General features: G+C 48.7%; 1 protein-coding gene across 1 annotated transcript; it reads left to right on the forward strand.

Moving 5' to 3' along the window:
* On the forward strand, window positions 1-27,223 carry LOC132210730 (uncharacterized). Its single transcript, XM_059652644.1, has 5 exons — window positions 1-114; window positions 8,352-8,512; window positions 21,691-21,895; window positions 24,306-24,496; window positions 25,708-27,223. The coding sequence occupies exons 1-5, from the start codon at window positions 96-98 to the stop codon at window positions 25,894-25,896; spliced, it is 765 nt and encodes a 254-aa protein (XP_059508627.1). The 5' UTR covers window positions 1-95; the 3' UTR covers window positions 25,897-27,223.

Genomic DNA, 27,223 nt, shown 5'->3' on the forward strand with positions numbered 1-27,223 from the left:
TATAGCTCGACTGCAGCCAGGGGCTGTGATGATCAGCAGCAAACAGTCCATGCTGAGATTGTGACAGCAAATTTCACAAAGCGAGAAGGACAAACATGAGGTGGAAGCAGCCTGGTGAGTGACCTGATTCTGAGGTTTAATACTAATATTCCTGGGCTGGGATACTGAGGTTACACAGTGTCATAGTCCTTTCCAGGTCTCTCACTGCCTTTGGAGCAGCCACTTGTCAGACATTGATATCAATGTTGTGTGTTTCTGGCAGGCAGTGAGTTTGGCTCACTGTCATTGTACCTGGGATCTTGCTAGGCTGAGTGAGGCTTGTCTCTGTTAAATTCTCAGTCTCTTGGTTGTTAGGAGTTGTAACGATCCCACCCAGGGCCTTGTAGACTGCTTTGTTTGGAAACAGATGTGGGCAGGTCTGGATGGAAAATGAGAGGTGCTAACAGCACATCCTGTTATTAATGTGCAAGTAGCGAAAGGAGAACGAGATACGCTGTGTGTTTTGACATGATTTTACAAAGCCCCAGACACCACCATCACTATCCCTCGTCCTGTCCCACCGGCAGGACAGACTCAGCAGAGGTGGCAACACAGTTACCCTGGGAGTCCTCAACATTGACTCTGGACCCTGTGAAGTCTGGTGGTCACCCCCCAGCCCCGTTGGAGACAAAAGGTTTGCCTTCCCATTGAGATTACAGCACAGTGGGTGTATATACCCCAAACAAATTACAGTGGCTCAGGAATGTGGCTCACCAACGGCCTATCAAGGTAAAAAATGTTAAAGGCTTCAAAACTAGTTGGGCAGTTTACTTTCGACTATTGTTTGGTAATGTTGCATCCTTGGACTCTGAAATTTTTGAGGAAGTACTGGGCTTCCACATTAAACTCACAGTACAACATTGGAGCTGATATTTAATACTGTTGGAATGTTTGCAAAGATTTGCTCTTTGCTCCTGAAATATCAAACAACTCTGTTACCCCACACACTGAGAAATTTAAACTCTTCCATCTCATTGCTCCAAGAAGCATTTTGGTCCAGAAATTCAGGTCAGGATTACAACCCTTGTATTCAACTCTGAGCACACATTCCTGGATCACTTCTGCCCTAAAAAATCTGATGACCAAACAGCAGAGATTAATCCAGGGACACGCGTAGTCAGCAGAAGGAGGGGCTCCTGGGTTTGGGGGTTTCTCATCCTCTGCAGAGGATGCCAGACATGGCAGGGTGGGGGAATGAATGGGTTGGTGGGGCAGGGGCTGTGGAATTGAGGGGGTCAGTGCTGAGATGGCGATGCAGTTTAATAATTACTCAGACGATAGAGCAGATTCATCATCTCCTCTCTTGTCCTGCATGGCTAGGAAAACTCACCTGTGTCATAACGCTGTGAGTTCTCTGATATTAGGGGGATTTTTTGAGGCACAGAATGGATTCCCCCTCAAAAGTTTCAATTTCCTTTCAGTTCCAATTTCATTTCTCACGTGGCTGGCTCCTCCCGACATACACCCCCTGTCTGTACTGCAGAACTGATGCCTGGCCATTAAAATGTCTGGGCCTTCACGTTGATAGATTTCCATAAGCATTGAATTACAATGTCGTTTCCGCATCTAAACTCCCTTTCTCTCAATATATTTCAGCCCTCTCCAAAACTTCTTTCTCCAATGCATCACTGATACTGTTTCCTGCTCTCATTCAGAACTGGAAAGATGCATCCGTTTTGCTTCCAATTTCCATCCCTCTCTCACTTTCGCATCATCCATTTCTGACTCTTCCTTCCTTGACTTCGACGTTTCCATTTCTGGGGATCGGCTGTCCACTAATATCCATTACAGACCCACCAATTCCCACAGTTAACTGGACTATACTTGCTCATATCCTGCTTCTTGCAAGGACTCTATCCCATCCTCCCAGTTGTTCCACCTCCCTCACCTCGATTGTGATGATGCCAACTTCCACTGGACTGTTTCCAACTCTTTCCTCAACCAAGGACTCCCTTTACCATGGTTGACAGGGTCCTCAGCCATATCTGACCCACACGTGGCACAGTGGCTCAGTGGTTAACACTGCTGCCTCACAGCGCCAGGAACCCGGGTTCACTTTCAGCCTCGGGCGACTGTCTGTGTGGAGTTTGCACATTCTCCCTGTGTCTGTGTGGGTTCCTCCGGATGCTCCGGTTTCCTCGCACAGTCCAAAGATGTGCAGGTTAGGTGGATTGGCCATGCTAAATTGCCCATAGTGTTCAGGGGTGTGTGGATTAGGTGGGTTATGGGGGGAAGGGTCTGGGTGGGATGCTCCAAGGGTCGGTGTGGACTTGTTGGGCCAAGGGTCCTGCTTCCACACTGTAGGGAATCTATGATTTCCCATGTTCCTACCCTCACCCTTTTGCTACCCCCGGAATAATGATGGGGTTCCTCTTTCTGCCCCACCAGCCTCCGCTCAAACAAGTCTCCAATAAAATGCAACCAACAAACTCACTGCCTCCTCCCTTCCTATGCCGGTGTTCCTCTGTGACTGCCTGCATCACTCCTCTATCACACTCAACACCTCGGCCCCCTCCCACAGCACTTTCCCATGCAACCATAGGAGGTGTAACAGCTTACTCTTTACCTCCTCCCTTCTCTCCATCCCTCAAATGCCCCTTCCAGATGAAGTGTTATCTTATTTGTACTCTACTGTATTCACTGCTCACTGTGCAGTCTCCTCTACATTAGCAAAACCAAAGATAAACATAGTGACTAATTTGCTGAGCATGTCTGCTTTAAACTTAACCCTTTCAGTCTAAATACTTTATACAACATCTCTTCCCAGATTTATTTTTCCTCACTCTTTTACCCATGATACAATTTCTTAAAGAATTGTAACAAGTTTACTGCTATCACTTCTCTCCAAAAGTCTCTGACTAATAAATTCATTCCTGGATTACTTTCCATGTTTCAAAAGGGATCAAAGGGTATGAGGGGACAGGGGAGTGATTTGGACAGTCAGCCAATGATCATATTGATTGGTGCAGCAGGTTGAAAAGGTCGAGCGGCCTTCACCTGCTCCTAATGTTCTATGTTCTAAGGAGGAATGTTGAACAGTAACATCCAGAAAAATGTTCGGATCTTCCGTTTCCTGCACATCTCTTGCTGGGAAGTCATGTGAATATTGACATTGGGCCACCCTCAAGCCTGGAGGATCTTTGATTTCTTCTGTGGTGGGGGACAAGTGTTGAGTGTCAAAAAACAGGCAACTTATTTCGACTTTGTTGAACGAGCATCTCCTGGCCTGTTTCATTGCCTTTCGGTTAGTGAGCTCGTTTCTTGTCAAATCGGAATCTGTAAATTCTCCTGTGGGTGGAGGGGAGGTGAGGGGATCTTCCAACCCTGTGAGATCAATGATGTCCTCTTGGACACTTTCAGGATACCAATGTAGCAGATACCACTTGGTTAAGGATTCTTTGTGGTTTCAGCAAGAATTCCCAAGATGCTTGCAAACTCTTCTCCCGGCTGATACGTGCCATGTCGGTCAGGAGTTATTGTCTTGTGAAAAGTTTGAAATTGCTCATCGGGTTTAAACATTTATCAAGGAGGCATGCCTTCTTGCTCAGACAAGCGATGTTTGTTTATTGCTACTGACATTACAGGTTTTGCAAACCGATAGTGTTTATATTTTAGAGACACTTTTGGCACTCCTTTAATGGTTGTGGTGGGGACAGGAAATGACATCACCAACACAGGAAATGACATCACCAACCCAAGGAAACCTAAACACATAAATAGAAAGCGGGACATAACACCAGCGCTTCACCAGAGGCTCACTGATGATGTTACCTGGAATGGTGACGAAACATCTGAAAACTAACCTTCCAGCTCAGCGAGCAAACTCACATCCAGGTTTCATCTGCATTGTTTAGCAGCAGGTTGAGACTTCAAGTTTTGCAACCCAAGAACTTTACCAGATGACTAGGTGATCTTCACTCCTGGGTCAAGTTGAGTTGGACATCTATTGAGGTGATGAGCTCTGTCATGTCTGTTTCAGATGGGTCACTTACTTCTCCTGTGAATGGCTGTGGTATTTGTCTGAAGGAAATTTATCATAGAACCCCTACAGTGTGAAAGCAAGCCATTCAGCCTATTGAGTCCACACTGACCCTCTAACAACATCCCACCCAGACCCACCCCATCTTATCCCTGTAGCCTGACATTTCCCAAAGAGCATCCCACCCTATTCCTGTGACCCTGGATAACCATGGCTAACCAACCCAATCTGCACATCCGTAGACAATATGGGTAATTTTCCATGACTGACCCAGCCTACCCAGCACACCTTTGGACTGTGGGAGGAAACCGGAGCACTTGGAGGAAAACCCACGCAGACACAGGGAGAATATACAAACTCCGCACAGACAGTCACCCGAAGCTGGAATTGAACCGGGGTCCCTGGTGCTGTCCAATCACATTTAATGTTGGACATTCTCTATACAAGCATGGACTGCTTGGATTCTTGGCCAGGGTGACATCTACAAAATATATTAGCTTTGAATACCTGGACCGAGAGAATATCCCACAGCTTTTATCTCCAAAACCGCTGCCGCTGAAGTTTGTGAAATGAGAGCCCCATTAGAAGGCATCATTGGTGTAAGTGGAGAGTTTATAAGGAAAATGTCTAAATCTACATCACAGTCACCAGAGAAAGAGACTTAAACAAGTAATAACTGATCCAGTAAGAAACTGCAAAATCAACAAGTTGTGTGGAAAGGGGATTCAAATGCAGACCAAGATTCAGAAAATCTGTGAATTTTTTGTTTTGTTAAATGTAACTGTTGCTTAGTCAAAGTGCTTCTAGGAATATAGAAAATAAGAATAACAGTAGGTAGGCCAATCGGACCATTCAGAGCTGCTTGACCAATCAATGCGATTATAGCTGAATCTCTATCTCAAAACTCCCGCTATCTCCTTTGATGCCTGTGATACCTGGAAATGGATCTAATTTTTTCTTAAATGAGTTCAGTGACTTGGCCTCTTACAGCCTTCTGTGGAAGAGAATTCCACAAGTTCATCACCTTCTGAGCGAAGAAATTTCACCTCATTTCAGCCCAAACTGGCCTACTGTGAATCCTGAGACCAGCCCCCCAGATTCCCAACTCACCAGCGAGGGGAAACATCATCCTTGCATTCAGTCTGTCCAGCCCTGTTATTAGACTTTTATACGTTTCAATCAGACCCCACATCCCCTGTAACTCTGCTAAAATCCATTGAATACAGGCCCAGCCAAATCTCTCACTATATGACAAAATAACCATTTGAGGAATCAGTCATTTGAACCTATACTGTTCTCCCTCGATAATAATAAGATTCCTGAGGTAGGGAGACTGGTACTGTGCACAGCACTCTAGATGTGGTCTCATCAATGCAGCTGATGCAGTTTCCTGTCAGATAATCAAGTCTCAATCTATGTTTTTGTTGCTCAATCTATGCAACGTTGTTGCACCAAAATCCCAGATGCTTTGATTTTGCACAATAACACCATTTGTAGGACTTTATCAAAAGCTTTCTGAAAATTCAAATACATCACATCCACTGGATATCCCTTATCACTTCTGTTAGATACATCCTCTGAAAATGTCACCTTGGTTCCATAGTCCTTTTGGGAAATTATCTGAAAACAAAACTCAAGTGTACATTGAATTGTTCTTCCCTTTCCTCTTCTCCCTTTTCAAACACATTTGTGATTTACTTTTGTTTGTCATCACAAATGTGTCTTGTTTTTCTTTCTACACATTTACAGAAGTTCTTACAGATCACTGTTATGTGCCTTGAAAATTTACTCACGATTTTTTCCCTCTTAATCAATCTCTTTGTCTTCCTTTCCTGAATTCTAACCTGTTCCCAATCCTGTGGCTTTCTATTATTTCTTAGCATCGTTATGTGACACCTCTTTGATCTAATACTATCCTTAAATTCTTTTGTTAGCCATGGGTGTGCCTTCTTTCCAAGATAACAAAATGCATCGTCACTCTTCCCTAAAAGGTTTTGCATGTGAAGATTAGTAAATTACGCCCTCTTACTGCACAATCCCAAATCTAGGATAGATTAGTCCCTAGTTGGTCTCAACACCATCTTGTACGCATTTTAATACATCCCACACAGTATTGACAGCAATGTGGTTTGCCCAGACTACAAATGGAGTCAACATGATGACGATAACACTCTTGTTGACATATCTCTAATTTCCTGTTTAATGATGTTCGCCAGCTTACTGCTAATTGAGACTTCTAGACAACATCCACACATATTTTCCATTCCTTGTTACTTCTTACATCCTCCCACACTAATTTTAAGTCTCGATTTAAGTGCACTTCACTAACAAAGCCAACTCATTCTTTCCTTTCTCTTCATCCTTCCTAAATATTGAACACTCTGGCGATTCAGTTCCCAGGTATGTGTGTGATTCTCAGGCACTGAGATAACCAATGTACACATGGTAACAAACAGTGTGCACTGTGAAATACCCAGTGTACAGGCTGCAATAACCAGTGTGCACTGTGAAATACCCAGTGTACAGGCTGCAATAAACAGTGTGCACTGTGAGATACCCAGTGTACAGGCTGCAATAACCAGTGTGCACTGTGAGATAACCAGTGAATAGACTACAGTAACCAGTGTGCACTGAGATACTGGTGTACAGGCTACAATAACTAGTACAGGGTACAATAACCAGTGTGCACTGTGAGATGCCTAGTGTACAGGCTGCAAGAACCAGTGCCTACGGTGAGATACCCAGTGTACAGGCTGCAAGAACCAGTGCCTACTGTGAGATACCCAGTGTACAGGCTGCAATAACCAGTGCCTACTGTGAGATAACCAGTGTACAGGCCACATTAACCAGTGTGCACTGTGAGATAACCAGTGTACAGGCTACAATAACTAGTGTGCACTGTGACATAACCAGTGTACAGGCTACAATAACCAGTGTGCACTGTGAGATACCCGGTGTACAGGCTACAATAACCAGTGTGCACTGTGAGATACCCACTGTACAGGCTGCAATAACTAGTGTGCACTGTGACAGACCCACTGTTACAGACTACAATAACCAATGTACACTGTGATTTACTGAGTGTATAGGTTACAATAACCAGTGTGCACTGTGAGATACCCAGTGTATAGATGTAAATAACCAGTGTTTACTATAGGATGCCCAGTGTACAGACTGCAATATCCAGTGTGCACTGTAAGATACCCAGCATAGAGGCTACAATAACCAGTGTGCACTGTGGGACATCCAGTGCACAGACTACACTAACTAGTGTGCACTCTGGGACTCCCAGTTTACAGACTACAATAACTAGTGTGCACTGTGGGACACCCAGTTTACAGACTACAATAACTAGTGTGCACAGTGGGACACCCAGTTTACAGACTACAATAACTAGTGTGCACTGTGGGACACCCAGTGTACAGGTTACAATAACTAGTGTGCACTGTGGGACACCCAGTGTACAGGTTACAATAACTTGTGTGCACTGTGGGACACCCAGTGTACAGGTTACAATAACTAGTGTGCACTGTGGGACACCCAGTGTACAGACTACAATAACTAGTGTGCACTGTGGGACACCCAGTGTACAGGTTACAATAACTAGTGTGCACTGTGGGGCACCCAGTGTACAGGTTACAATAACTAGTGTGCACTGTGGGACACCCAGTGTACAGGTTACAATAACTAGTGTGCACTGTGGGGCACCCAGTGTACAGGTTACAATAACTAGTGTGCACTGTGGGGCACCCAGTGTACAGGTTACAATAACTTGTGTGCACTGTGGGACACCCAGTGTACAGACTACAATAACTAGTGTGCACTGTGGGACACCCAGTGTACAGGTTACAATAACTAGTGTGCACTGTGGGACACCCAGTGTACAGGTTACAATAACTAGTGTGCACTGTGGGGCACCCAGTTTACAGACTACAATAACCAGTGTGCACTGTGGGATATCCAGTGTACAGGTTACAATAACTAGTGTGCACTGTGGGGCACCCAGTGTAGAGATGGTAATAACCCATCAGAGAGGGTCTCAGTGCTATCCAACAGCAAAGAGGGAGCTCAATATGTTGTGATGCCTCACGTGGTCCAATGGCTTGCTCACAATCCCTGCTTTGATTACTACATGGCCAGAGGCTGGTTCCAGCTGAGCACCAGGCCAGGTGGAGATGTGCTCTGACATGACACTGGGAGACTCTGAGGCAGTAGCAGTGACCTGATGTTTGTGTGTGTGGCTGCACTCAGTGTAGTGACAGAGGGAGTGAGAGAATGAAGGTGGTTAGGGAGACACAGGAATTCACTTGCGCTTGTTCTCTCTTCTCTCTAGAGCACATTCACCAGTGGGTGGTGTTCTTCCTGCTGTACTTCAGAGGCGTGGCGACCACCAAGCTGCTCTCAGTAGCTGCACGGTGCACAGAGGCAGCAACATTACCCTGTACAGCGAGGAGGCAGGCGATGCTAACATACCGATCTGTCAGCTGGTATAAGGTAGGTGAGAGCACTCTAATCATTCGTGGCGTAAAGTAATATTGAAAACAGTGTAATCGGAGGCAAATATTTCATCAAACTGTTGGGCAGTAACAGTGATAGCTGAAGAGATTGTGATGGGGGAGTGGGGAGTGACAGTGATGGGGGAGTGACAGTGATGGGGGAGAGACAGTGATGGGGGAGTGACAGTGATTGGGGAGTGACAGTGATGGGGAGAGATTGTGATGATGGGCGAAATACAGTGATGGGGAGAGACAGTGATGGGGGAGTGACAGTGATGGGGGAGTGGGGAGTGACAGTGATGGGGGAGTGACAGTGATGGGGGAGTGACAGTGATGGGGAGAGATTGTGATGGGGGAGTGACAGTGATGGGGGAGTGACAGTGATTGGGGAGTGACAGTGATGGGGGAGAGACAGTGATGGGGGAGTGACAGTGATGGGGGAGTGACAGTGATGGGGAGAGATTGTGATGGGGGAGTGACAGTGATGGGGGAGTGACAGTGATGGGGGAGTGACAGTGATGGGGGAGTGACAGTGATTGGGGAGTGACAGTGATGGGGGAGTGACAGTGATGGGGGAGAGACAGTGATGGGGGAGTGACAGTGATGGGGGAGTGACAGTGATGGGGAGAGATTGTGATGATGGGCGAAATACAGTGATGGGGAGAGACAGTGATGGGGGAGTGACAGTGATGGGGGAGTGACAGTGATGGGGGAGTGACAGTGATGGGGGAGTGACAGTGATTGGGGAGAGACAGTGATGGGGGAGTGACAGTGATGGGGGAGTGACAGTGATGGGGGAGTGACAGTGATGGGGAGAGACAGTGATGGGGGAGTGACAGTGATTGGGGAGAGACAGTGATGGGGGAGTGACAGTGATGGGGGAGTGACAGTGATGGGGGAGTGACAGTGATGGGGGAGAGACAGTGATGGGGGAGAGACAGTGATGGGGGAGTGACAGTGATGGGGGAGTGACAGTGATGGGGGAGAGACAGTGATGGGGGAGTGACAGTGATGGGGAGAGATTGTGATGATGGGCGAAATACAGTGATGGGGAGAGACAGTGACGGGGGAGTGACAGTGACGGGGGAGTGACAGTGACGGGGGAGTGACAGTGACGGGGGAGTGACAGTGATGGGGGAGTGACAGTGATGGGGGAGTGACAGTGATTGGGGAGTGACAGTGATGGGGAGAGATTGTGATGATGGGCGAAATACAGTGATGGGGAGAGACAGTGATGGGGGAGTGACAGTGATGGGGGAGAGACAGTGATGGGGGAGTGACAGTGATGGGGGAGTGACAGTGATGGGGAGAGATTGTGATGATGGGCGAAATACAGTGATGGGGAGAGACAGTGATGGGGAGTGACAGTGATGGGGGAGTGACAGTGATGGGGGAGAGACAGTGATGGGGGAGAGACAGTGATGGGGGAGAGACAGTGATGGGGGAGTGACAGTGACGGGGAGAGAGACAGTGACAGGGAGAGAGACAGGGTGAGAGACAGTGGTGGGGAGAGACAGTGATGGGGATAGACAATAATAAGGAGGGAGTAACAGCGATGATGGAGTGCCACTCCTTCATCATGTGATCTAACTGAGGAAATACGAATTGAGTTGAGGGAGTTCACAGGATGTTTGGGTTTCTCAGGGTCATTGGAGAAGGATCTCATGGCCATGGGGTGTGGTCTCAGGATCAAGGTAGAAGGGTCTCAGGGCCATGGAGGAAAGGCATCAGCACTGAGTTAGAACCGCTGTGATTCTCGCTGACCATGAGTGGAAACAATTGAGTCGAATTGGGTTCATTTTCTGATGACAGGAAACAGGAAAGGAAGCAGTGCACAGGCCAGAGACCGCAAACCAGAGCGGGCTCCTACACGAAATCAGCACTGACTGTTGAAGAATTGAAACTTAAAAGTGATTTATTTCAATTCCAAGTGAGCCTATCACGTTTATCAGAAACAGGAACAGTGCCGAGATTAGAGGGAGCATGCGCTGACATGTCCCAGAAATTGGCAAACATCAATAAATATCGGTCACAGGGGATTCTGGGTGAGCTTACCAATGGGATACATCTTTGGCTCAATGGCAGGAGACAGAGAGCGGTAGTAGGGGGTTGCTTTTCAGACCGGAGGCCTATGACTAATGGTGTGCCACAGGGATTGGCAGAGACTCCCCTTTTATTTACTATTTCTATAAATGATTTAGATGAGAAGGCGTGGTTACCAGGTTGTGGACCACACCAAAATTGGTGGCATAGTAGACAGTGAAGGCGGTAATCTGAGATTACAAAGGGATCATGATCAAATGGGTCAATGGGCTGAAAAATGGAGTTCAATCTGGATAAATGTGAGGTATTGCATTTTGTTTCAACAAACAAGTGTAGGGCTTATACAAGTAAAGGTAAGGCCTTGGGTAGTGTTGTAGAATAAAGAGAACTAGGGGTGCAGGTACATAATTCTTTGACGTTTGCATCACATGTGGACAGGTTGGTTAAAAGGTTGTTGGCATGTTTGCCTTCATTACTCAGTCTTTTGAGTCTCGGAGTTGGGACGTTATGCTGAGGTTGTACAGGATATTGGCAGAGCCTCTTTTGGAATACCGTGTCCGGTTCTGGTTGCCCAGTTGTAGGAGGGATACTATTCAGGTGGAGAGGGCTCAGAAGAGGTTTACCAGGATGTTGCCGGGAATGGAAGGTTGAGTTATAAAGAAAGGCTAGATATGGGGCGGCATGGTGGCTCAGTGGTTAGCACTGCAGCCTCACAGCGTCAGGGATCCAGGTTCGATTTCAGCCTCGGGTGACTGTCTGTGTGGAGTTTGCACATTCCCCCTGTATCTGCGTGGGTTTCCTCCGGGTGCTCCAGTTTCCTCCCACAGTCCAAAGATATGCAGGCTAGGCGGATCGGCCGTGCCAAATTGCCCGTAGTGTTTAGGGGTGTGTGGGTTATAGGGGGTTGGGTCTGGGTGGAATGCTTCAAGGGACGGTGTGGAATTGTTGGGCTGAAGGGCCTGTTTCCACACTGTAGGGAATCTAATCTAATCTATGATGGGACAGTTTTCTCTGGAGCCTAGGAGGTTGGCAGGCAACCTGATAGAAGTTTATCAAATTGTGAGGGATACAGATAAATTTAATGATAACACAGTGTGGAGCTGGAGGGGCACAGCAGGCCAGGCAGGATCAGAAGAGCAGGACAGCTGACGTTTCAGGTCAGGACCCTTGTTCAGAAGCATGACCTGAAACATCAGCTTTCCTGCTCCTCTGACGCTGCCTGGCCTGCCATGTTCCTCCAGCTGCACGCTGTGTTTTCTCCGACTCCAGCATCGGCAGTTCCTACTGTCTCTAAGAGAGTATATGGTACTTCTCTTTTCCCTAGGGTGGGGATTTTCAAATCTAGGAGGCACATTTTAAAGTGAGGGGAGAGAGATTTTTTTAAAAAATGAGGGGCAAATGTTTTACACAGTGGTTGGTTTGCGTGTGGAATGAACTTTCAGCGGAAGTGGAGGATACAGGTGCAATTACAGTGTTTAAAAGACATTTGGATAAGGACATGAATGGGAACGGTTTAGAGGGATGTGTGCCAGGAGCAGGCAGGTAGGACTAGTTTAGTTTGGGATTATGTTCGGCATGGACTGGTTGTACCGAAGGGTCTGTTCCTATGCTGTATGACTCTTTGACTTTACATGAGTATTTTGGGGAGCTTGTTAGAGGGTTTCTCTCTGTGAGCCTAAGTGAGCTTTCTCAGGCTGATCTCTGAAACTAGATGTCTCTGTGTGACCCTCTCCTCATGTCTCCCCTCTCCCCATAGGAGGGAGTAGTTGTTCCTGCTGGGACACCCTGGGGTTTCCTGGCACAGTGCCATATTTAAAAAGTAGTTTGTAGCGATTATACCAAGATCAGCCATTTGGACCTCGCACGGCATGATGTTCCCTGTCTGGGGCTGTTATTCTGATACAATCAGGGAACCCTGGCTGGCAGATACTAGCAGAAGTGTCAGAGGTTCTGTTCACTCTTAGAGCTGACTCTGAGGGAGCCGGACCAGTGTCAAGGACTCTCCATGTGTACAGCAGTACAAGATTGAAGCCTTGCCATCCTTAGTACTTCACTATGTTTTGTGGTACGAGGAGTGCTAACTGTGGGAATTTGGATCGTGCTTGCAAATTTGGCAACTCGAGTGACTCTTTCCAGGTCACAATGTATCGCTCGTGCATCGCAGCCATTTAATGGAACTGATTCTTGTTGATCAAGACTCTTAAGTCCAGGGTTTGTCGTTTGCACAGTCGGCTAAGGTCTAAGGCTCACATCCAGCATTTAATACTTTCAGGTGTCCCCCACCTGCTGGGTACAGTGCCTGTGTAGTGCTGTTGCCCTCTTAAAGGGCCTCGTGAACAAACTGCTTGCCCTGCCTGCTCCAGAGATGTTGCGGCCATTTTCGGTTCCAGTGCGCACTCAATATTTGAAACACAATGGGAGGAAATATGAATGCTTCCAGTATGGAAGCAGGCCATTCAGCCCATCAATTCCACTCCGACTCTCTGAAGGGCATCCCACCCAAACCCGAACCCCTCACCTTAGCCCTGTAACCCTGCATTTCCCATGGCTAGCTTACCTGCACATTGTTGGGGCGGCTTAGCATGGACAATCCTCCCTGACCTGCACGTCTTTGGACTGTGGGAGGAAACCCACACGCGCAGTCACCCACGACTGGAATCGAATCCGGGTCCCCGGCGCTGTGAGACAGCCGTGCTAACCACTGAGCCACCGTGCCACCCAAAACAGTGATCACATTTCACGCAAGAAGTCTGACACTCTTAGCCACTTACCCTTGGGTTTTGAACAGCCCATGTGAAGACTTCAGAGTAGTGCCGAAGCGGGGGCTTGAGTTGTTCTGAGAGCGGGCACGGTGAAGGGGCTGGGTCGGTGTTGAGTGGATGTAGCGATGCAAAGGATGGTGTCCCTAGATCCCGCCAGGACGGGATGGGGCGGGAATGGGGTTGATGCGGAGAGGCAGTTACATTACAGTCGGAGGCAGGCAACTGGTGACCCAGCACGAACCTGCTCTGAGTTACCAGTTGGTGGTTCGGAGACTGGGAAGTGGGACATAAACAAGGATTTGATCACGTTGAATTTATTCACTGTCACGCGTATTAGAAATGAGGGGAAAAGCGTTGTTTGGTGTGGCCTCTATCCACACCATCCTGAAACACGGAATATGAAGTGAAACACAGAATATAAAGCCAGAATAAAGCAAAAGAAGTCACCCTCACCACAACCATTACCACCATTGGCACTCTGTGGGCACCTCCAATTTACCGTGGGGCTTGGGGCTAACCATCACCTCACTGCTGCTACCATGAGTCCAGCACTGGGCCTCCATCACCACCACCACACCACCAACACTACCTTCCTCCACCAGGCCCAGCTGACGCCATCTTGGGAGGAGGCAATCTCAATCAGGGTGTCGCTCCCTCTTTCTTTGATGGAACACCTCCCTGTTTTGAATCGCGTACATCTCCTTCTCTCGCCTGTCCCTGACACAGGCTCACCTTCCAAACTCCGGTTTCCGGCCTGCACCTTGCCACACTCCATCTTGGTTCGTGAACTCCCACCCTTTCCTAACTTAAAAACTTTGTCTCTCAATCTCATTTATTTTTTCACGCGACTGCACAAAATCTAACTCTATTTTAAACACCGCCAACAAAATGCTCTCCTGTTGATTAGTTTTCCTAAATACGTTCCAAAATTCCGAGTCCTCGGCCCCTTTTACCCTAATCCTATTCCAGTTAATACTCTGGTAATTAAAATCCCTTACTGTTACTGTTCAATTGATTCTGTCCATGTAGATTTTCTTCCATGTTTGTCACTGTCATTGTCTCACACTGTTTAAGGATCTATAGCACAACCTCAGCAGTGGGACTGACCCTCTTTAGTTCCTCACTCAACCGTGATGGCCTCATAAAAATAGAGCAGGACTAAACCACTGGGCCTCTGTCATTCAGTATGGTCATGGTCATCTCAGTGTCACATTCCTTCTATAACCCGAGATGCCTCTAAATCTAAAATAATATCTACCTCTTTCCCGAATGTATTCAATGACTTGACCTCAGCAGCGGCCTGTGGTGGAGAATTCCACAGGTTCGCTACCCTCTGAGTGATGAAATCTTTCCTCATCTCAATCCGAAACAATCAACTCCGTATTTTCCCTACATCCCTGTTCGAATTGTATTTGTTTCAATCAGATCCCCTCACATCCTTCTAAACTCAAGTAAATTCACACCCAGTCAAACCAATCTCTCCTCATGGGACAGTCCTGCCTCCCCAGTGCCAGCCCAGTGAACCTTTGCCGCACTCCCTCTACGTTAAGTATATTCTCTCTGAGGTAGAGAGACCAAAACTGCACGCAGTATCCTGGTGTGGTCTCACCGAGGCCCTGTAAAACTGCAGTGAAACATCCCTACTCCTGAACGCAGATCTTCTTGCTATGACGGCCAACATATCATTAACCTTCCTCATTGCTTGCACACCTGCCTGTCTACTTGCACTGCCTGGTGTGCAAGGACACCCAGATCCCTTTGTACACTTCCCAATATATCACCATTTAAGTAACACTCTTCCTTTCTATTTGCACATCAAAGTGTATCACTTCACATTGAATCATGCTATATTGGATCTGCCATATTCGCCCACTCTCACAACTTGTCCAAATCATCCAGAACCCTCCATGTACCCTCCTCGCCACTCGCAATCCCACCCAGTTCTGTGCTGTCAGCCAACAGAAACGTTTAATTCGATCCCCACATGCAGGTCATTTACATACACCGTGAATAGCTGGGGTCCAGGCTCATGTGGTGCCCCACTAGTAACTGCCCGCCATTTGGTGTGAAACCTCTGAGTGGAACATTCTAGATCATCCTGCCTCAGGCAGACCTACGGTAACATCATCCTACACCTACCCACTCAGTCCTCACAGACTTCAACCCTACTGCTCTCGGATTAAGCCCCACCAGAGGAGGAAATCCCACATTAATGTTTGCATCTGTCACAACCACGTTACTCCCAAAAACCTTCAGATTAACAATACTTTTAAAATGTTGTGATTTAAATAGCAGGGCAGAATACCTAGGCACCGACAGCTCCTCTCGACATGATGGCTCAGTGTTTAGCATTGCTGGTTCACAGCACCAGGGACCCAGGTTCGATTCCAGCCTCAGGTGACCGTCTGTATGGAGTTTGCATGTTCTCCCTGTGTCTGTGTGGGTTTCATCCAACAACTTGCAATCCCACCCAGGTTTAGGTTTTGATAATCTTTCTAATATATCATCCCTCCTCAATCACAAACAAGCTGCAAATCACACCCATTTTATTCCTTCTCTATTCTGTTTGCAAACCGTTTAACCAAGGAATTTGCTGCTTCGGTCTTTTTTGAACCGTACGTTAATGTTATCTATAAGATAATACACCCCAGTATCTATCTGTGTCCTCAGGTCACCCCTCTAACTCACTAAACACTTTGCATTCAAGCAAAAACCGTCTCTGTACAACAGCTTTGTTGTACATTCCTCAACCATCCATATTCATTTCGTTAATGCCCACCATCCACTCCCAAATTTGCTTCCCTTTACGTTGAATCCCTGTTAAGGTTCCTAGTACCCCACTGAGCTGGTTTTAACACTCTTCAGTAATGCTTACATACCTCCCCAACACCATCCCTGTCAGGGTAATTTAACAGGTCCAGTCTTTGCCAGAACCACTCACAATGTTCCAGGAATCTAAACCTCCTCTCCCACACCATTTCTCCTGCTTTATCTTCCTATTTCTACAAGCACCAGCATGTAGCACTGAGATTATAACCTTTGGAATTTTGATTTTTATTTTCTGTCTCTTTGAACTCTACCTTTGGGACCTCATCTCTCTTTTTAACTCTGTCACCATGCACCACAGTCCCATACTGTTTGCTCAGAGATAGTGGGAACTGCCAATGCTGGAGAATCTGAGATAACGCAGTGTGGAGCTGGAGGAACACAGCAGGCCAGGCAGCATCAGAAGAGCAGGAAATTTGACAGTTCAGGTCAAGATCCTTCTGTACTGTTTGCTGCTCTCCATCTGGCCCTACTCAGTGAAATCCTTGATCCTGATAACTGGGTGGGGGGGCACCCCCTCTAGAGTTCACATGTGTAACCTCAAAAATCAAAAGTGTCCAGACTATTCAATCCATTGATCCTAGTAAATTCCCAAACTTCCGATTGACCATTGGCTTTCCACCATACTACTTTTCTAAAACTCATTCGTGGGTGTCACGGCTGCTCCAGCATTTATTGCCCGTCCCTAGTTGCCCCTTGAGAAGGTGGGGCTGAGCTGCCTTCTTGAACTGCTTCAGTCCACCTGTTTTTGGTTGACCCACTATGCCATTAGAGAGGATATTGCCCCAGTGACAGTGAAGGAATGGCAATATTTCTCTAAGTCAGGAGGGTGAGTGACTTGGAGGGGAACTGGAGGTGGTGGTGTTTCCACGTACTACTGCCCTTGTCCTTCTAGACGGAAGTGGGTCGTGGGTTTGGAAGGTGCTGCCTGAGGATCTTTGGTGAATTTCTGCAGTGAGTCTTGTAGATAGTACACACTGCAGCTACTGAACAGTGGGAGCGTGTAGGGGGTGAATGTTTGTGGATGTGGTGCCAGTCAAGCGGCTGCTTTGTCCTGGATGGTATCAAGCTTCTTGAATGTCAGAGCTGGGCGAATCCAAGCAAGTGGGGAGTATTCCTTCACGCTCCTGACTTGTGCCTTGTAGATGGTGGGCAGGTTTTGGGGAGTCAGGAAGTGACATGCTCAACACTATATTCCCAAATTTTGACCTGCTTTTGTAGCCATTATGTAAATGTGGTGAGTCCAGTTAAGGTACTGGTCAATAGTAACCCCCAGGATGTTGATAGTGGGAGATTTACTGATGGTTCCACTGTGAATGTTAAGGGGGTAGTGGTTAGATTGTCTCTTATTGGAGGTGGTCATTGCCGGGCATTTGTGTGGCATGAATGTTATTAGCCACTTCTCAGCCCAAGCCAGGATATTGTCCAGATCTTGTTGCATGTGAACATGGACTGCTTCAGTATCTGAGGAGTCACGAATGGTGCTGAACACTATGCAATCATCAGCGAACATCCCCACTTCTGACCTTATGATGGAGGGAAGGTCATTGATGAAGCAGCTGAAGATGGTTGGGCCTGGGACACTACCCTGAGGGACTCCTGCAGAGATGCCCTGGAGCTGAGATGACTGACCTCCCACAACCACAACCATCTTCCTACGCGTCAGGTATGACTCCAACCATCTGTTGGATATGGCCTGCTGTAGCCTTCAGGGGAACCTGCATTCTTACCAGGATTCAGAACCGAACACGAGGCAGAGAGCAACACGGGCTCGAACCAGTCTGCCCTGTGTGCCTGGTCCTCCATACCCTTTCGCCAGTCACCCATTTCCTCCCAGTCTGTACACTTTCAGTCTGCAGGGAGACTGCCTTTAGCAGTGTGCTGGCGTCAGAGATCTTAGCCCGGGAGGAGGCTTTCTAATGATCCCAGGAACTGCTGGCATTCAGAAGTCCCCATCTCAATCTGTCCTAATGAGCAATGTTCCCTGGACATGTGGTCACCCAGGCTACAGGGGGCATCAAGAATTTCCTTCATGGCACAGGAAGAGCATTCATGGGCTTTCGTTTATAGAGAATTTATAGAGATCTAGTGAAATATACAAGAAAGAAGCCTCAATATGTTCATGATCTGGTCAAAATAAAAACTACACCAACTATTTACGTAACATCTTGTTGTGTCTAAACTCTGAGATTTTCAAATAAAGTCTGGATTTAGTAAACACGGTGAAAAAGAGTAAGGACAGAAATTACTTCAGAAATAAAAACATCAACACCAAGGCTCCTTAATCTGACCCCTAAGAAGCCTGAACTGTTCCTGTTAGCCTGATCCACCCTCTGTGATCCACCGTGCTGCCCACTAAGAACCCACTCTCAGAGATCCACACTGCTGTCTAGTGGGAACCCACTCTTAGTGATCCATACTGCTGTCCATTGGGAATCCCTTCTCAGTGATCCACACAGCTGTCTCGTGGGAACCCACTCTCAGTGATCCACAAGGCTGTCCATTGGGAATCTCCTCTCAGTGATCCACACTGCTGCCCAGTGGGAACCAACTCACAGTGAACCACACTGCTGCCCAGAGGGAATCTATCCTCAGTGGTCAACACTGCTGTCCAGTGGGAACCCACTCTGTGACCCAGAGGACCGCCCATTGGGAACCAACCCTCAGTGATCCACACTGCTGTCCAGTGGGAACCCGGTCTCAGTAATCCACACTGCTGTCCAGTGGGAACCCGGTCTCAGTGATCCACACTGCTGTCCAGTGGGAACCCGGTCTCAGTAATCCACACTGCTGTCCAGTGGGAACCTGGTCTCAGTAATCCACACTGCTGTTCAGTGGGAACCCGGTCTCAGTGATCCACACTGCTGTCCAGTGGGAACCCGGTCTCAGTGATCCACACTGCTGTCCAGTGGGAACCCGGTCTCAGTAATCCACACTGCTGTCCAGTGGGAACCCGGTCTCTGTGATCCACACTGCTGTCAAGTGGGAACCCGGTCTCAGTGACCCACACTGCTGTTCAGTGGGATCCCGGTCTCAGTGATCCACACTGCTGTCCAGTGGGAATCCGGTCTCAGCAATCCACACTGCTGCCCAGTGGGAACCAACTCACAGTGATCCACACTGCTGCCCAGAGGGAATCTATCCTCAGTGGTCAACACTGCTGTCCAGTGGGAACCCACTCTGTGACCCAGAGGACCGCCCATTGGGAACCAACCCTCAGTGATCCACACTGCTGTCCAGTGGGAACCCGGTCTCAGTAATCCACACTGCTGTCCAGTGGGAACCCGGTCTCAGTAATCCACACTGCTGCCCAGTGGGAACCCGGTCTCAGTAATCCACACTGCTGTCCAGTGGGAACCCGGTTTCAGTGATCCACACTGCTGTCCAGTGGGAACCCGGTCTCAGTGATCCACACTGCTGTCCAGTGGGAACCCGGTCTCAGTAATCTACACTGCTGTCCAGTGGGAACCCAGTCTCAGTGATCCACACTGCTGTCCAGTGGAACCCAGTCTCAGTGATCCACACTGCTGTCCAGTGGGAACCCGGTCTCAGTAATCCACACTGCTGTCCAGTGGGAACCCGGTCTCAGTGATCCACACTGCTGTCCAGTGGGAACCCGGTCTCAGTAATCCACACTGCTGTCCAGTGGGAACCTGGTCTCAGTAATCCACACTGCTGTTCAGTGGGAACCCGGTCTCAGTGATCCACACTGCTGTCCAGTGGGAACCCGGTCTCAGTGATCCACACTGCTGTCCAGTGGGAACCCGGTCTCAGTAATCCACACTGCTGTTCAGTGGGGACCCAGTCTCAGTGATCCACACTGCTGTCCAGTGGGAACCCGGTCTCAGTGATCCACACTGCTGTCCAGTGGGAACCCGGTCTCTGTGATCCACACTGCTGTCAAGTGGGAACCCGGTCTCAGTGACCCACACTGCTGTTCAGTGGGATCCCGGTCTCAGTGATCCACACTGCTGTCCAGTGGGAATCCGGTCTCAGCAATCCACACTGCTGCCCAGTGGGAACCAACTCACAGTGATCCACACTGCTGCCCAGAGGGAATCTATCCTCAGTGGTCAACACTGCTGTCCAGTGGGAACCCACTCTGTGACCCAGAGGACCGCCCATTGGGAACCAACCCTCAGTGATCCACACTGCTGTCCAGTGGGAACCCGGTCTCAGTGATCCACACTGCTGTCCAGTGGGAACCCGGTCTCAGTAATCCACACTGCTGTCCAGTGGGAACCCGGTCTCAGTAATCCACACTGCTGTCCAGTGGGAACCCGGTCTCAGTAATCCACACTGCTGTCCAGTGGGAACCCGGTTTCAGTGATCCACACTGCTGTCCAGTGGGAACCCGGTCTCAGTAATCCACACTGCTGTTCAGTGGGAACCCGGTCTCAGTGATCCACACTGCTGTTCAGTGGGAACCCGGTCTCAGTGATCCACACTGCTGTCCAGTGGGAACCCGGTCTCAGTAATCCACACTGCTGTTCAGTGGGAACCCGGTCTCAGTGATCCACACTGCTGTTCAGTGGGAACCCGGTCTCAGTGATCCACACTGCTGTCCAGTGGGAACCCGGTCTCAGTAATCCACACTGCTGTTCAGTGGGGACCCAGTCTCAGTGATCCACACTGCTGTCCAGTGGGAACCCAGTCTCAGTGATCGACACTGCTGTCCAGTGGGAATCCGGTCTCAGTGATCCACACTGCTGTCCAGTGGGAACCCAGTCTCAGTGATCCACACTGCTGTCCAGTGGGAACCCGGTCTCAGTAATCTACACTGCTGTCCAGTGGGAACCCAGTCTCAGTGATCCACACTGCTGTCCAGTGGAACCCAGTCTCAGTGATCCACACTGCTGTCCAGTGGGAACCCGGTCTCAGTAATCCACACTGCTGTTCAGTGGGAACCCGGTCTCAGTGATCCACACTGCTGTCCAGTGGGAACCCAGTCTCAGTGATCCACACTGCTGTTCAGTGGGAACCCGGTCTCATTGATCCACACTGCTGTCCAGTGGGAACCCGGTCTCAGTAATCCACACTGCTGTTCAGTGGGAACCCGGTCTCAGTGATCCACACTGCTGTCCAGTGGGAACCCGGTCTCAGTGATCCACACTGCTGTCCAGTGAGAACCCAGTCTCAGTGATCCACACTGCTGTTCAGTGGGAACCTGGTCTCAGTGATCCACACTGCTGTCCAGTGGGAACCTGGTCTCAGTAATCCATACTGCTGCTCAGTAAGAATCCATTGAACCTGGGGATGGGCTGTTGGAGTTTACAGTTGGCCGCAGTAGTGTGTACGTGCGCTGGAGTGACCGGGATAATGTAAACATGTTGCCAGCATGGAGAACCACCCATTCCTGCTGTGGGAGCCTGAGGAAAACCGGGTCGGTATTGGGCTGTGTGGTTTGCAATCGGAAACGTTTTCCCTGTTTGCACCAGCTGCATAATGACGTGGGCCGTGGAAGGGGGTGGTTGGATTATTGTGTTCAATAAGATAACAATCCCAGGCATCAACTAACTCCAAACTTTCCCTTCCACTTCCAAAGGTAGAGGAGGCCACGCTGAGCGGAATTATTCGGAAGACTGGAAGTAAATCTGTTCGTTACAGGGATTTCAATGGGAATGTGACCATTGATGAGAACGACTCACTCATACTAGCTCAGGTGACGGAAGGGGATGCTGGGATATATCGCTGCTCCCTGCTTGCCCCACTGGGGGGTAAGAATCAGGATGGAGAAGTGACCCTTTCAGGTAGGACTCTAGCAGCTGGTTCGCTTTCACTGACAGGCTCAGACAGTGGGATACAAGACATTCAAATCCCCGAGAATTCACAACAAAATGAGTATCCGGGGAGCGAGTGGGGAAGCCAGCAGGACAATGAGGTAGGTCAACATTTTGGGGAATGAGTAGTCAGTAACTTTCAGTGAAGAGGCTGCATGAGCTGGCTAGAGATAACAAGGTGCAGAGCTGGATGAACACAGCAGGCCAAGCAGCATCAGAGGAGCAGGAAGGCTGATGTTTCGGGCCTAGACCCTTCTTCAGAAATGGGGGAGGGGGAGGAGGTTCTGAAGTAAATAGGGAGAGAAGGGGAGGTGGACAGAAGATGGATAGAGGAGAAGATAACTGGAGAGGAAACTTAGTAGGTAGGAAATGGAGGCGCAGTTTGAGGTGGGAGGAGGGGATAGGTGAGAGGAAGAACAGGTTAGGGAGGCAGGGACCAGCTGGGCTGGTTTTGGGATGCAGTGGGGGGAGGGGAGATTTTGAAGCTTGTGAAATCCACATTGATATCATTTGGCGAGAGGTTCTCCCGCACATCCCAGACGCCCACGTTCTTCCAGGACCGCAACTTTCCCCCCGCAGTGGTCGAGAACTCCCTTGACCGCGTCTCCCGCATTTCCCATGACACATCCCTCACAGTCCGCACCCCCCCCCCACAACCGCCCCCAGAGGATCCCCCTCATCTTCACATACCACCCCACCAACCTCCGGATACGACGTATCATCCTCCGACACTTCCGCCATCTACAATTCGACCCCACCACCCAAGCTATTTTTCCATACCCACCCTTGTCTGCCTTCCGGACAGACCACTCTCTCCGCAACTCCCTTGTCCGCTCCACACTCCCCTCCAACCCCACCACACCCGGCACCTTCCCCTGCAGCCGTAGGAAGTGCTATACTTGCCCCCACACCTCCTCCCTCACCCCTATCCCAGGCCCCAGGATGACCTTCCATATCAAACAGATGTTCACCTGCACATCTGCCAGTGTGGTATATTGTATCCATTGCTCCTGGTGTGGCTTCCTCTTCACTGGGGAAACCAAGTGGAGGCTTGGGGACCGCTTTGCAGAACACCTCCTCTCGGTTCGCAACAAACAACTGTACCTCCCAGTGGCGAACCATTTCAACTCCCCCTCCCGTTCCTCAGACGACATGTCCATCATGGGCCTCCTGCAGTGCCACAATGATGCCACCCGGAGGTTGCAGGAACAGCAACTCATATTCTGCTTGGGAACCCTGCAGCCCAATGGCATCAACGCGTACTTCACAAGCTTCAAAATCTCCCTTTCCCCCACTGCATCCCAAAACCAGCCCAGTTTGTCCCCTCCCCCCACTGCACCACACAACCAGCCCAGCCATTCCCCTCCCCCCACTGCATCCCAAAACCAGCCCGGCCCTTCCCCTCCCCCCACTGCATCCCAAAACCAGCCCAGTTCGTCCCCTCCCCCCACTGCATCCCAAAACCAGCCCAGCCTGTCTCTGCTTCCCTAACCTGTTCTTCCTCTCACCCATCCCTTCCTCCCACCCCAAGCCGCACCTCCATTTCCTACCTACCACCTCATCCCACCTCCTTGACGTGTCCATCTTCCCTGGACTGACCTATCCCCTCCCTACCTCCTCACCTATACTCTCCTCTCTACCTATCTTGTTTTCTCTCCATCTTCGGTCCGCCTCCCCCCCCTCCCTATTTATTCCAGTTCCCTCTCCCCATCCCCCTCTCTGATGAAGGGTCTAGGCCCAAAACGTCAGCTTTTGTGCTCCTGAGATGCTGCTTGGCCTGCTGTGTTCATCCAGCTCCACACTTTGTTATCTTTGATACCATTGGGCTGCAGGGTTCCCAAGCGGAATATGAGTTGCTGTTCCTTCAACCTTCGGGTGGCGTTACCCATGACCTGGTTAGAGATCAGTCTCTGGCCAGAGGACCTGGTGTGGGCCTAGAACTCACCTTGGAAGCTCACAGACAACAGGAGCTGACTCTCAGGGAACCGACATTCCCCATTTCCCCGAGAGCATTAGGTCCAAAAACTTCTCCTGGTTCAAGCTTTGTGAGACGGTCCTAAAAAGCTAACACTGCCCACCCCCACAGCACCTAGGTAAAGGTGATCAGCCGATTGTAAATGATAGCAGATGGAAAATTCCCCAAATACAAAAGTTCCGAGCTCTTTAATTGGAATGCAAACCATGGATATTGTGAAGAGTAGGTAGTGTGCTTTTAAATCTCTCAGCCAGTCAGTTTGACTAATTACCAGGAGATAGATTCTCAGGATCGAATCCCCACAGTGTGGAAGCAGGCCATTCAGCCCATTGAGTCCACAGCAGCCTACAATGAGCACCCCACCCTGAGAATTCTGACGATTTTTTTTCACTTTTGTCTCCACAGTGTGTTTACCCCCAGACCCAGTGACAGAGCCTGCATTGACCTCGCTGAGGATGACTATCACTGTGTCACCAGATCATTCTCTGTCAGCTGTCTGCCTCTGTGTACCAGTCACTGTGCCCTTCCTCGCTTGCCTAGGCTTTGTGGCAGTGTTAAACATGGTCAAAGGTCTGGCCTGTTACTGCTCTCTCTGGGTGAGATTATCTACACTTTTCACGCCTTTGTGTGAGGTTACAAACAGCTGTGAGATTGTTGTCATCAATACCTGACTAAAGCTGCAAAATTCAATCCTGAAATCCTGAGCAACATGCCAGAAAAAAACCCCCAAAATCCCAGACTGTCATCTCTTTTAGAATTAGAAACCAATGCTTTTCATTTTAAAGAGAGACCGAACTCCTGCAGGTACCAAACTGCGTATGTAACAGCACTCGCCCTCAAACCATATGGCCCCATTGGTCTGTGTGTGTGTGTGTGTGTGTGTGTGTGTGTGTGTGTGTGTCTGTGTGTGTGTGTCTGTGTGTGTGTGTGAGTATGTGTGTGTGTGTGTGTGTGTGTGTGTGTGTGTGTGTGTGTGTGTGAGTATGTGTTTGTACAGGGATTGAGCCCACGCTGCTAGCATCACGACCCAGCTCTCCAACGAATGGAACTTCTCCCATTTTAAATATACATCAAGACCAATAGGTGCAGAAACAATGTGGGTGTGATGGGCAGAGGGAAAGACTGGGAAGGCAGTTCAGTGATTCCTCTTCATGGGGTTTACCGTCATCAACTAGGCACCTTTTCTCAGACCAATCAGCTATTTGTTGCCCACTAGATCTCCAGTCATTCACAACATGCCCCCCACTCCCCAGCTTCAGCTTGTCTTTAGCTAGGCTTCCCCTACTGCTTGAACAAGCACCTGTGTAAACAACACTTACCGTGAGGGTCAGGTAACTCACTTGTAAAAGGTATAGTAATTCTTCAACAATCCTTGGCTTTTCTCCCAGTTCTTTTCCCATTTCAGAAGCACAGATGAATAAAAAGATACGTTCTTTACACAATTCATATGCTGAGTCAGACTGGACTCGAAACATTGACAAAAACAAAGTTGCTGGAAAAGCTCAGCAGGCAGCATCTGTGAAGGAGAAAACAGAGTTAACGTTTCGGGACCCTTCCTCAGAGCTGTTAACTCGTTGTTTCTCACTGCACAGGTGCTGTTGGACCTGTTGACTTTCTCCAGCAATTTCTGTTCATAAAGTGACAAATCAAGTAACAGTACGAAGAGGAGAGAGAATGACAATCTGGTCGTTATCTAATCACTATTTGTAAGACCTTGCTAATTGGCTTGTATTAAATAAAGAAACATATGTCTGTCTTTACAGGTTGCATCATTGCACTCAGTCTGATATGTCTCTCCTTTCTTCAGATTTTCAGAAAGGTGATGTGTGCATATCAGGAGACTCCAGAAGCTGGAGGGAATGCGGAGGAGTATTTAGTACAATCCCTGAGGGAACACATCCACAGGGTTTCTCTAGAGAAAAATCAGAGGAATGTGAGAGTACAATCACGGCTGGATGGCTCGGTCCTTTCTGTGTGGGCAGTGGGACGAGTCTGACACAGGCAGGAGCAGGGACGGGCCTCTTCTCTCTCTGTCCCTGCATTGGCTCCTCTCGGAGCCTCTCCCTGCCACTTTGGTCCATTCAATCAGGAAAGCACAGGGTCACAGTGACCCACAGGTCTAAGGGGAGGACTCACACTGAGGCCAAATCCCACTATCAATCCACCAAGGAGCATTGAAACAAGGTGAGAGAACTGTTTCAGACCTACATTGAGTAGGTCACTGGTTTTACCAGACAGGGAGTACAGAGCCCCCCTCCCCCCTCACTGGGTAAATATACCTCATTGTGCACCGTGCTCTCACTGGATATTGAAAACCTACAAGGTACAGAGCATTCATTGGGCAGAAAGCACCCAACAGGACACAGGGCTCCCACAGGGTATGCAGCACCCATTGCGAATTGGACACTAAATGTGTGCAGGGTGCACCTATGAGCTACAGGGAAGGATACTGGCTGCTGATTCACTGTTACCCATTTCGTACGGAGTTATAAGGCTAAACCCTGCAGATGTACAAGGTTAAAGAAAGGGGAGTGGGATCAATCAGATTGCTATTGTAGAAGGAATACTGCGTCCAGTTCTGGTCGCCCTATTATAGGAAAGATGGGGATGCTTTGGAGAGGGTTCAGAGGAGGTTTACCAGGATGCTGCCTGGACTGGAGGGCTTATCTTATGAAGAGAGGTTGACTGAGCTCGGTCTCTTTTCATTGGAGAAAAGGAGGAGGAGAGGGGACCTAATTGAGGTATACAAGATAATGAGAAGCATAGATAGAGTTGATAGCCAGAGACTATTTCCCAGGGCAGAAATGGCTAGCACGAAGGGTCATAGTTTTAAGCTGGTTGGAGGAAAGTATAGAGGGGATGTCAGAGGCGGGTTCTTTACACAGAGAGTTGTGAGAGCATGGAATGCGTTGCCGGCAGCAGTTGTGGAAGCAAGGTCATTGGGGTCATTTAAGAGACTGCTGGACATACATATGGTCACAGAAATTTGAGGATGCATACATGAGGATCAATGGTCGGCACAACATTGTGGGCTGAAGGGCCTGTTCTGTGCTGTACTGTTCTATGTTCTATGTTCTATGTTCTAAGGCAAATGGTCTCCAAATCTCTTGTTGCCCAATCTGAGTGAGACTGCATCCTGTTCTCACCAGAAATGAAGCAACTTCGAGAGAATTACTGAGAATTAATGAGGAATGAATAAGCTAACAATGCAAAGTTAAAATTTTTGTTAAAAGCCTTACTGTTACACAATGAGTTGGAGCCTGTGCTCTCTGATTTACTTGACGCTATGTGAATAATAATAAAAACCATTATTTTAGACTACA

The sequence above is a fragment of the Stegostoma tigrinum genome, chromosome 19 (genome assembly GCF_030684315.1).
Source record: "Stegostoma tigrinum isolate sSteTig4 chromosome 19, sSteTig4.hap1, whole genome shotgun sequence".
Classification (NCBI taxonomy): Eukaryota; Metazoa; Chordata; class Chondrichthyes; order Orectolobiformes; family Stegostomatidae; genus Stegostoma; species Stegostoma tigrinum.

Excerpts from the sequence above, each read along its gene's own strand:
- LOC132210730 (XM_059652644.1), top strand. Across the intron at positions 8,513-21,690 it reads GATCTGTCAGCTGGTATAAG|GTAGAGGAGGCCACGCTGAG; the intron begins GTAGGTGAGAGC and ends CCACTTCCAAAG. Across the intron at positions 21,896-24,305 it reads TGGAGAAGTGACCCTTTCAG|TGTGTTTACCCCCAGACCCA; the intron begins GTAGGACTCTAG and ends TTGTCTCCACAG.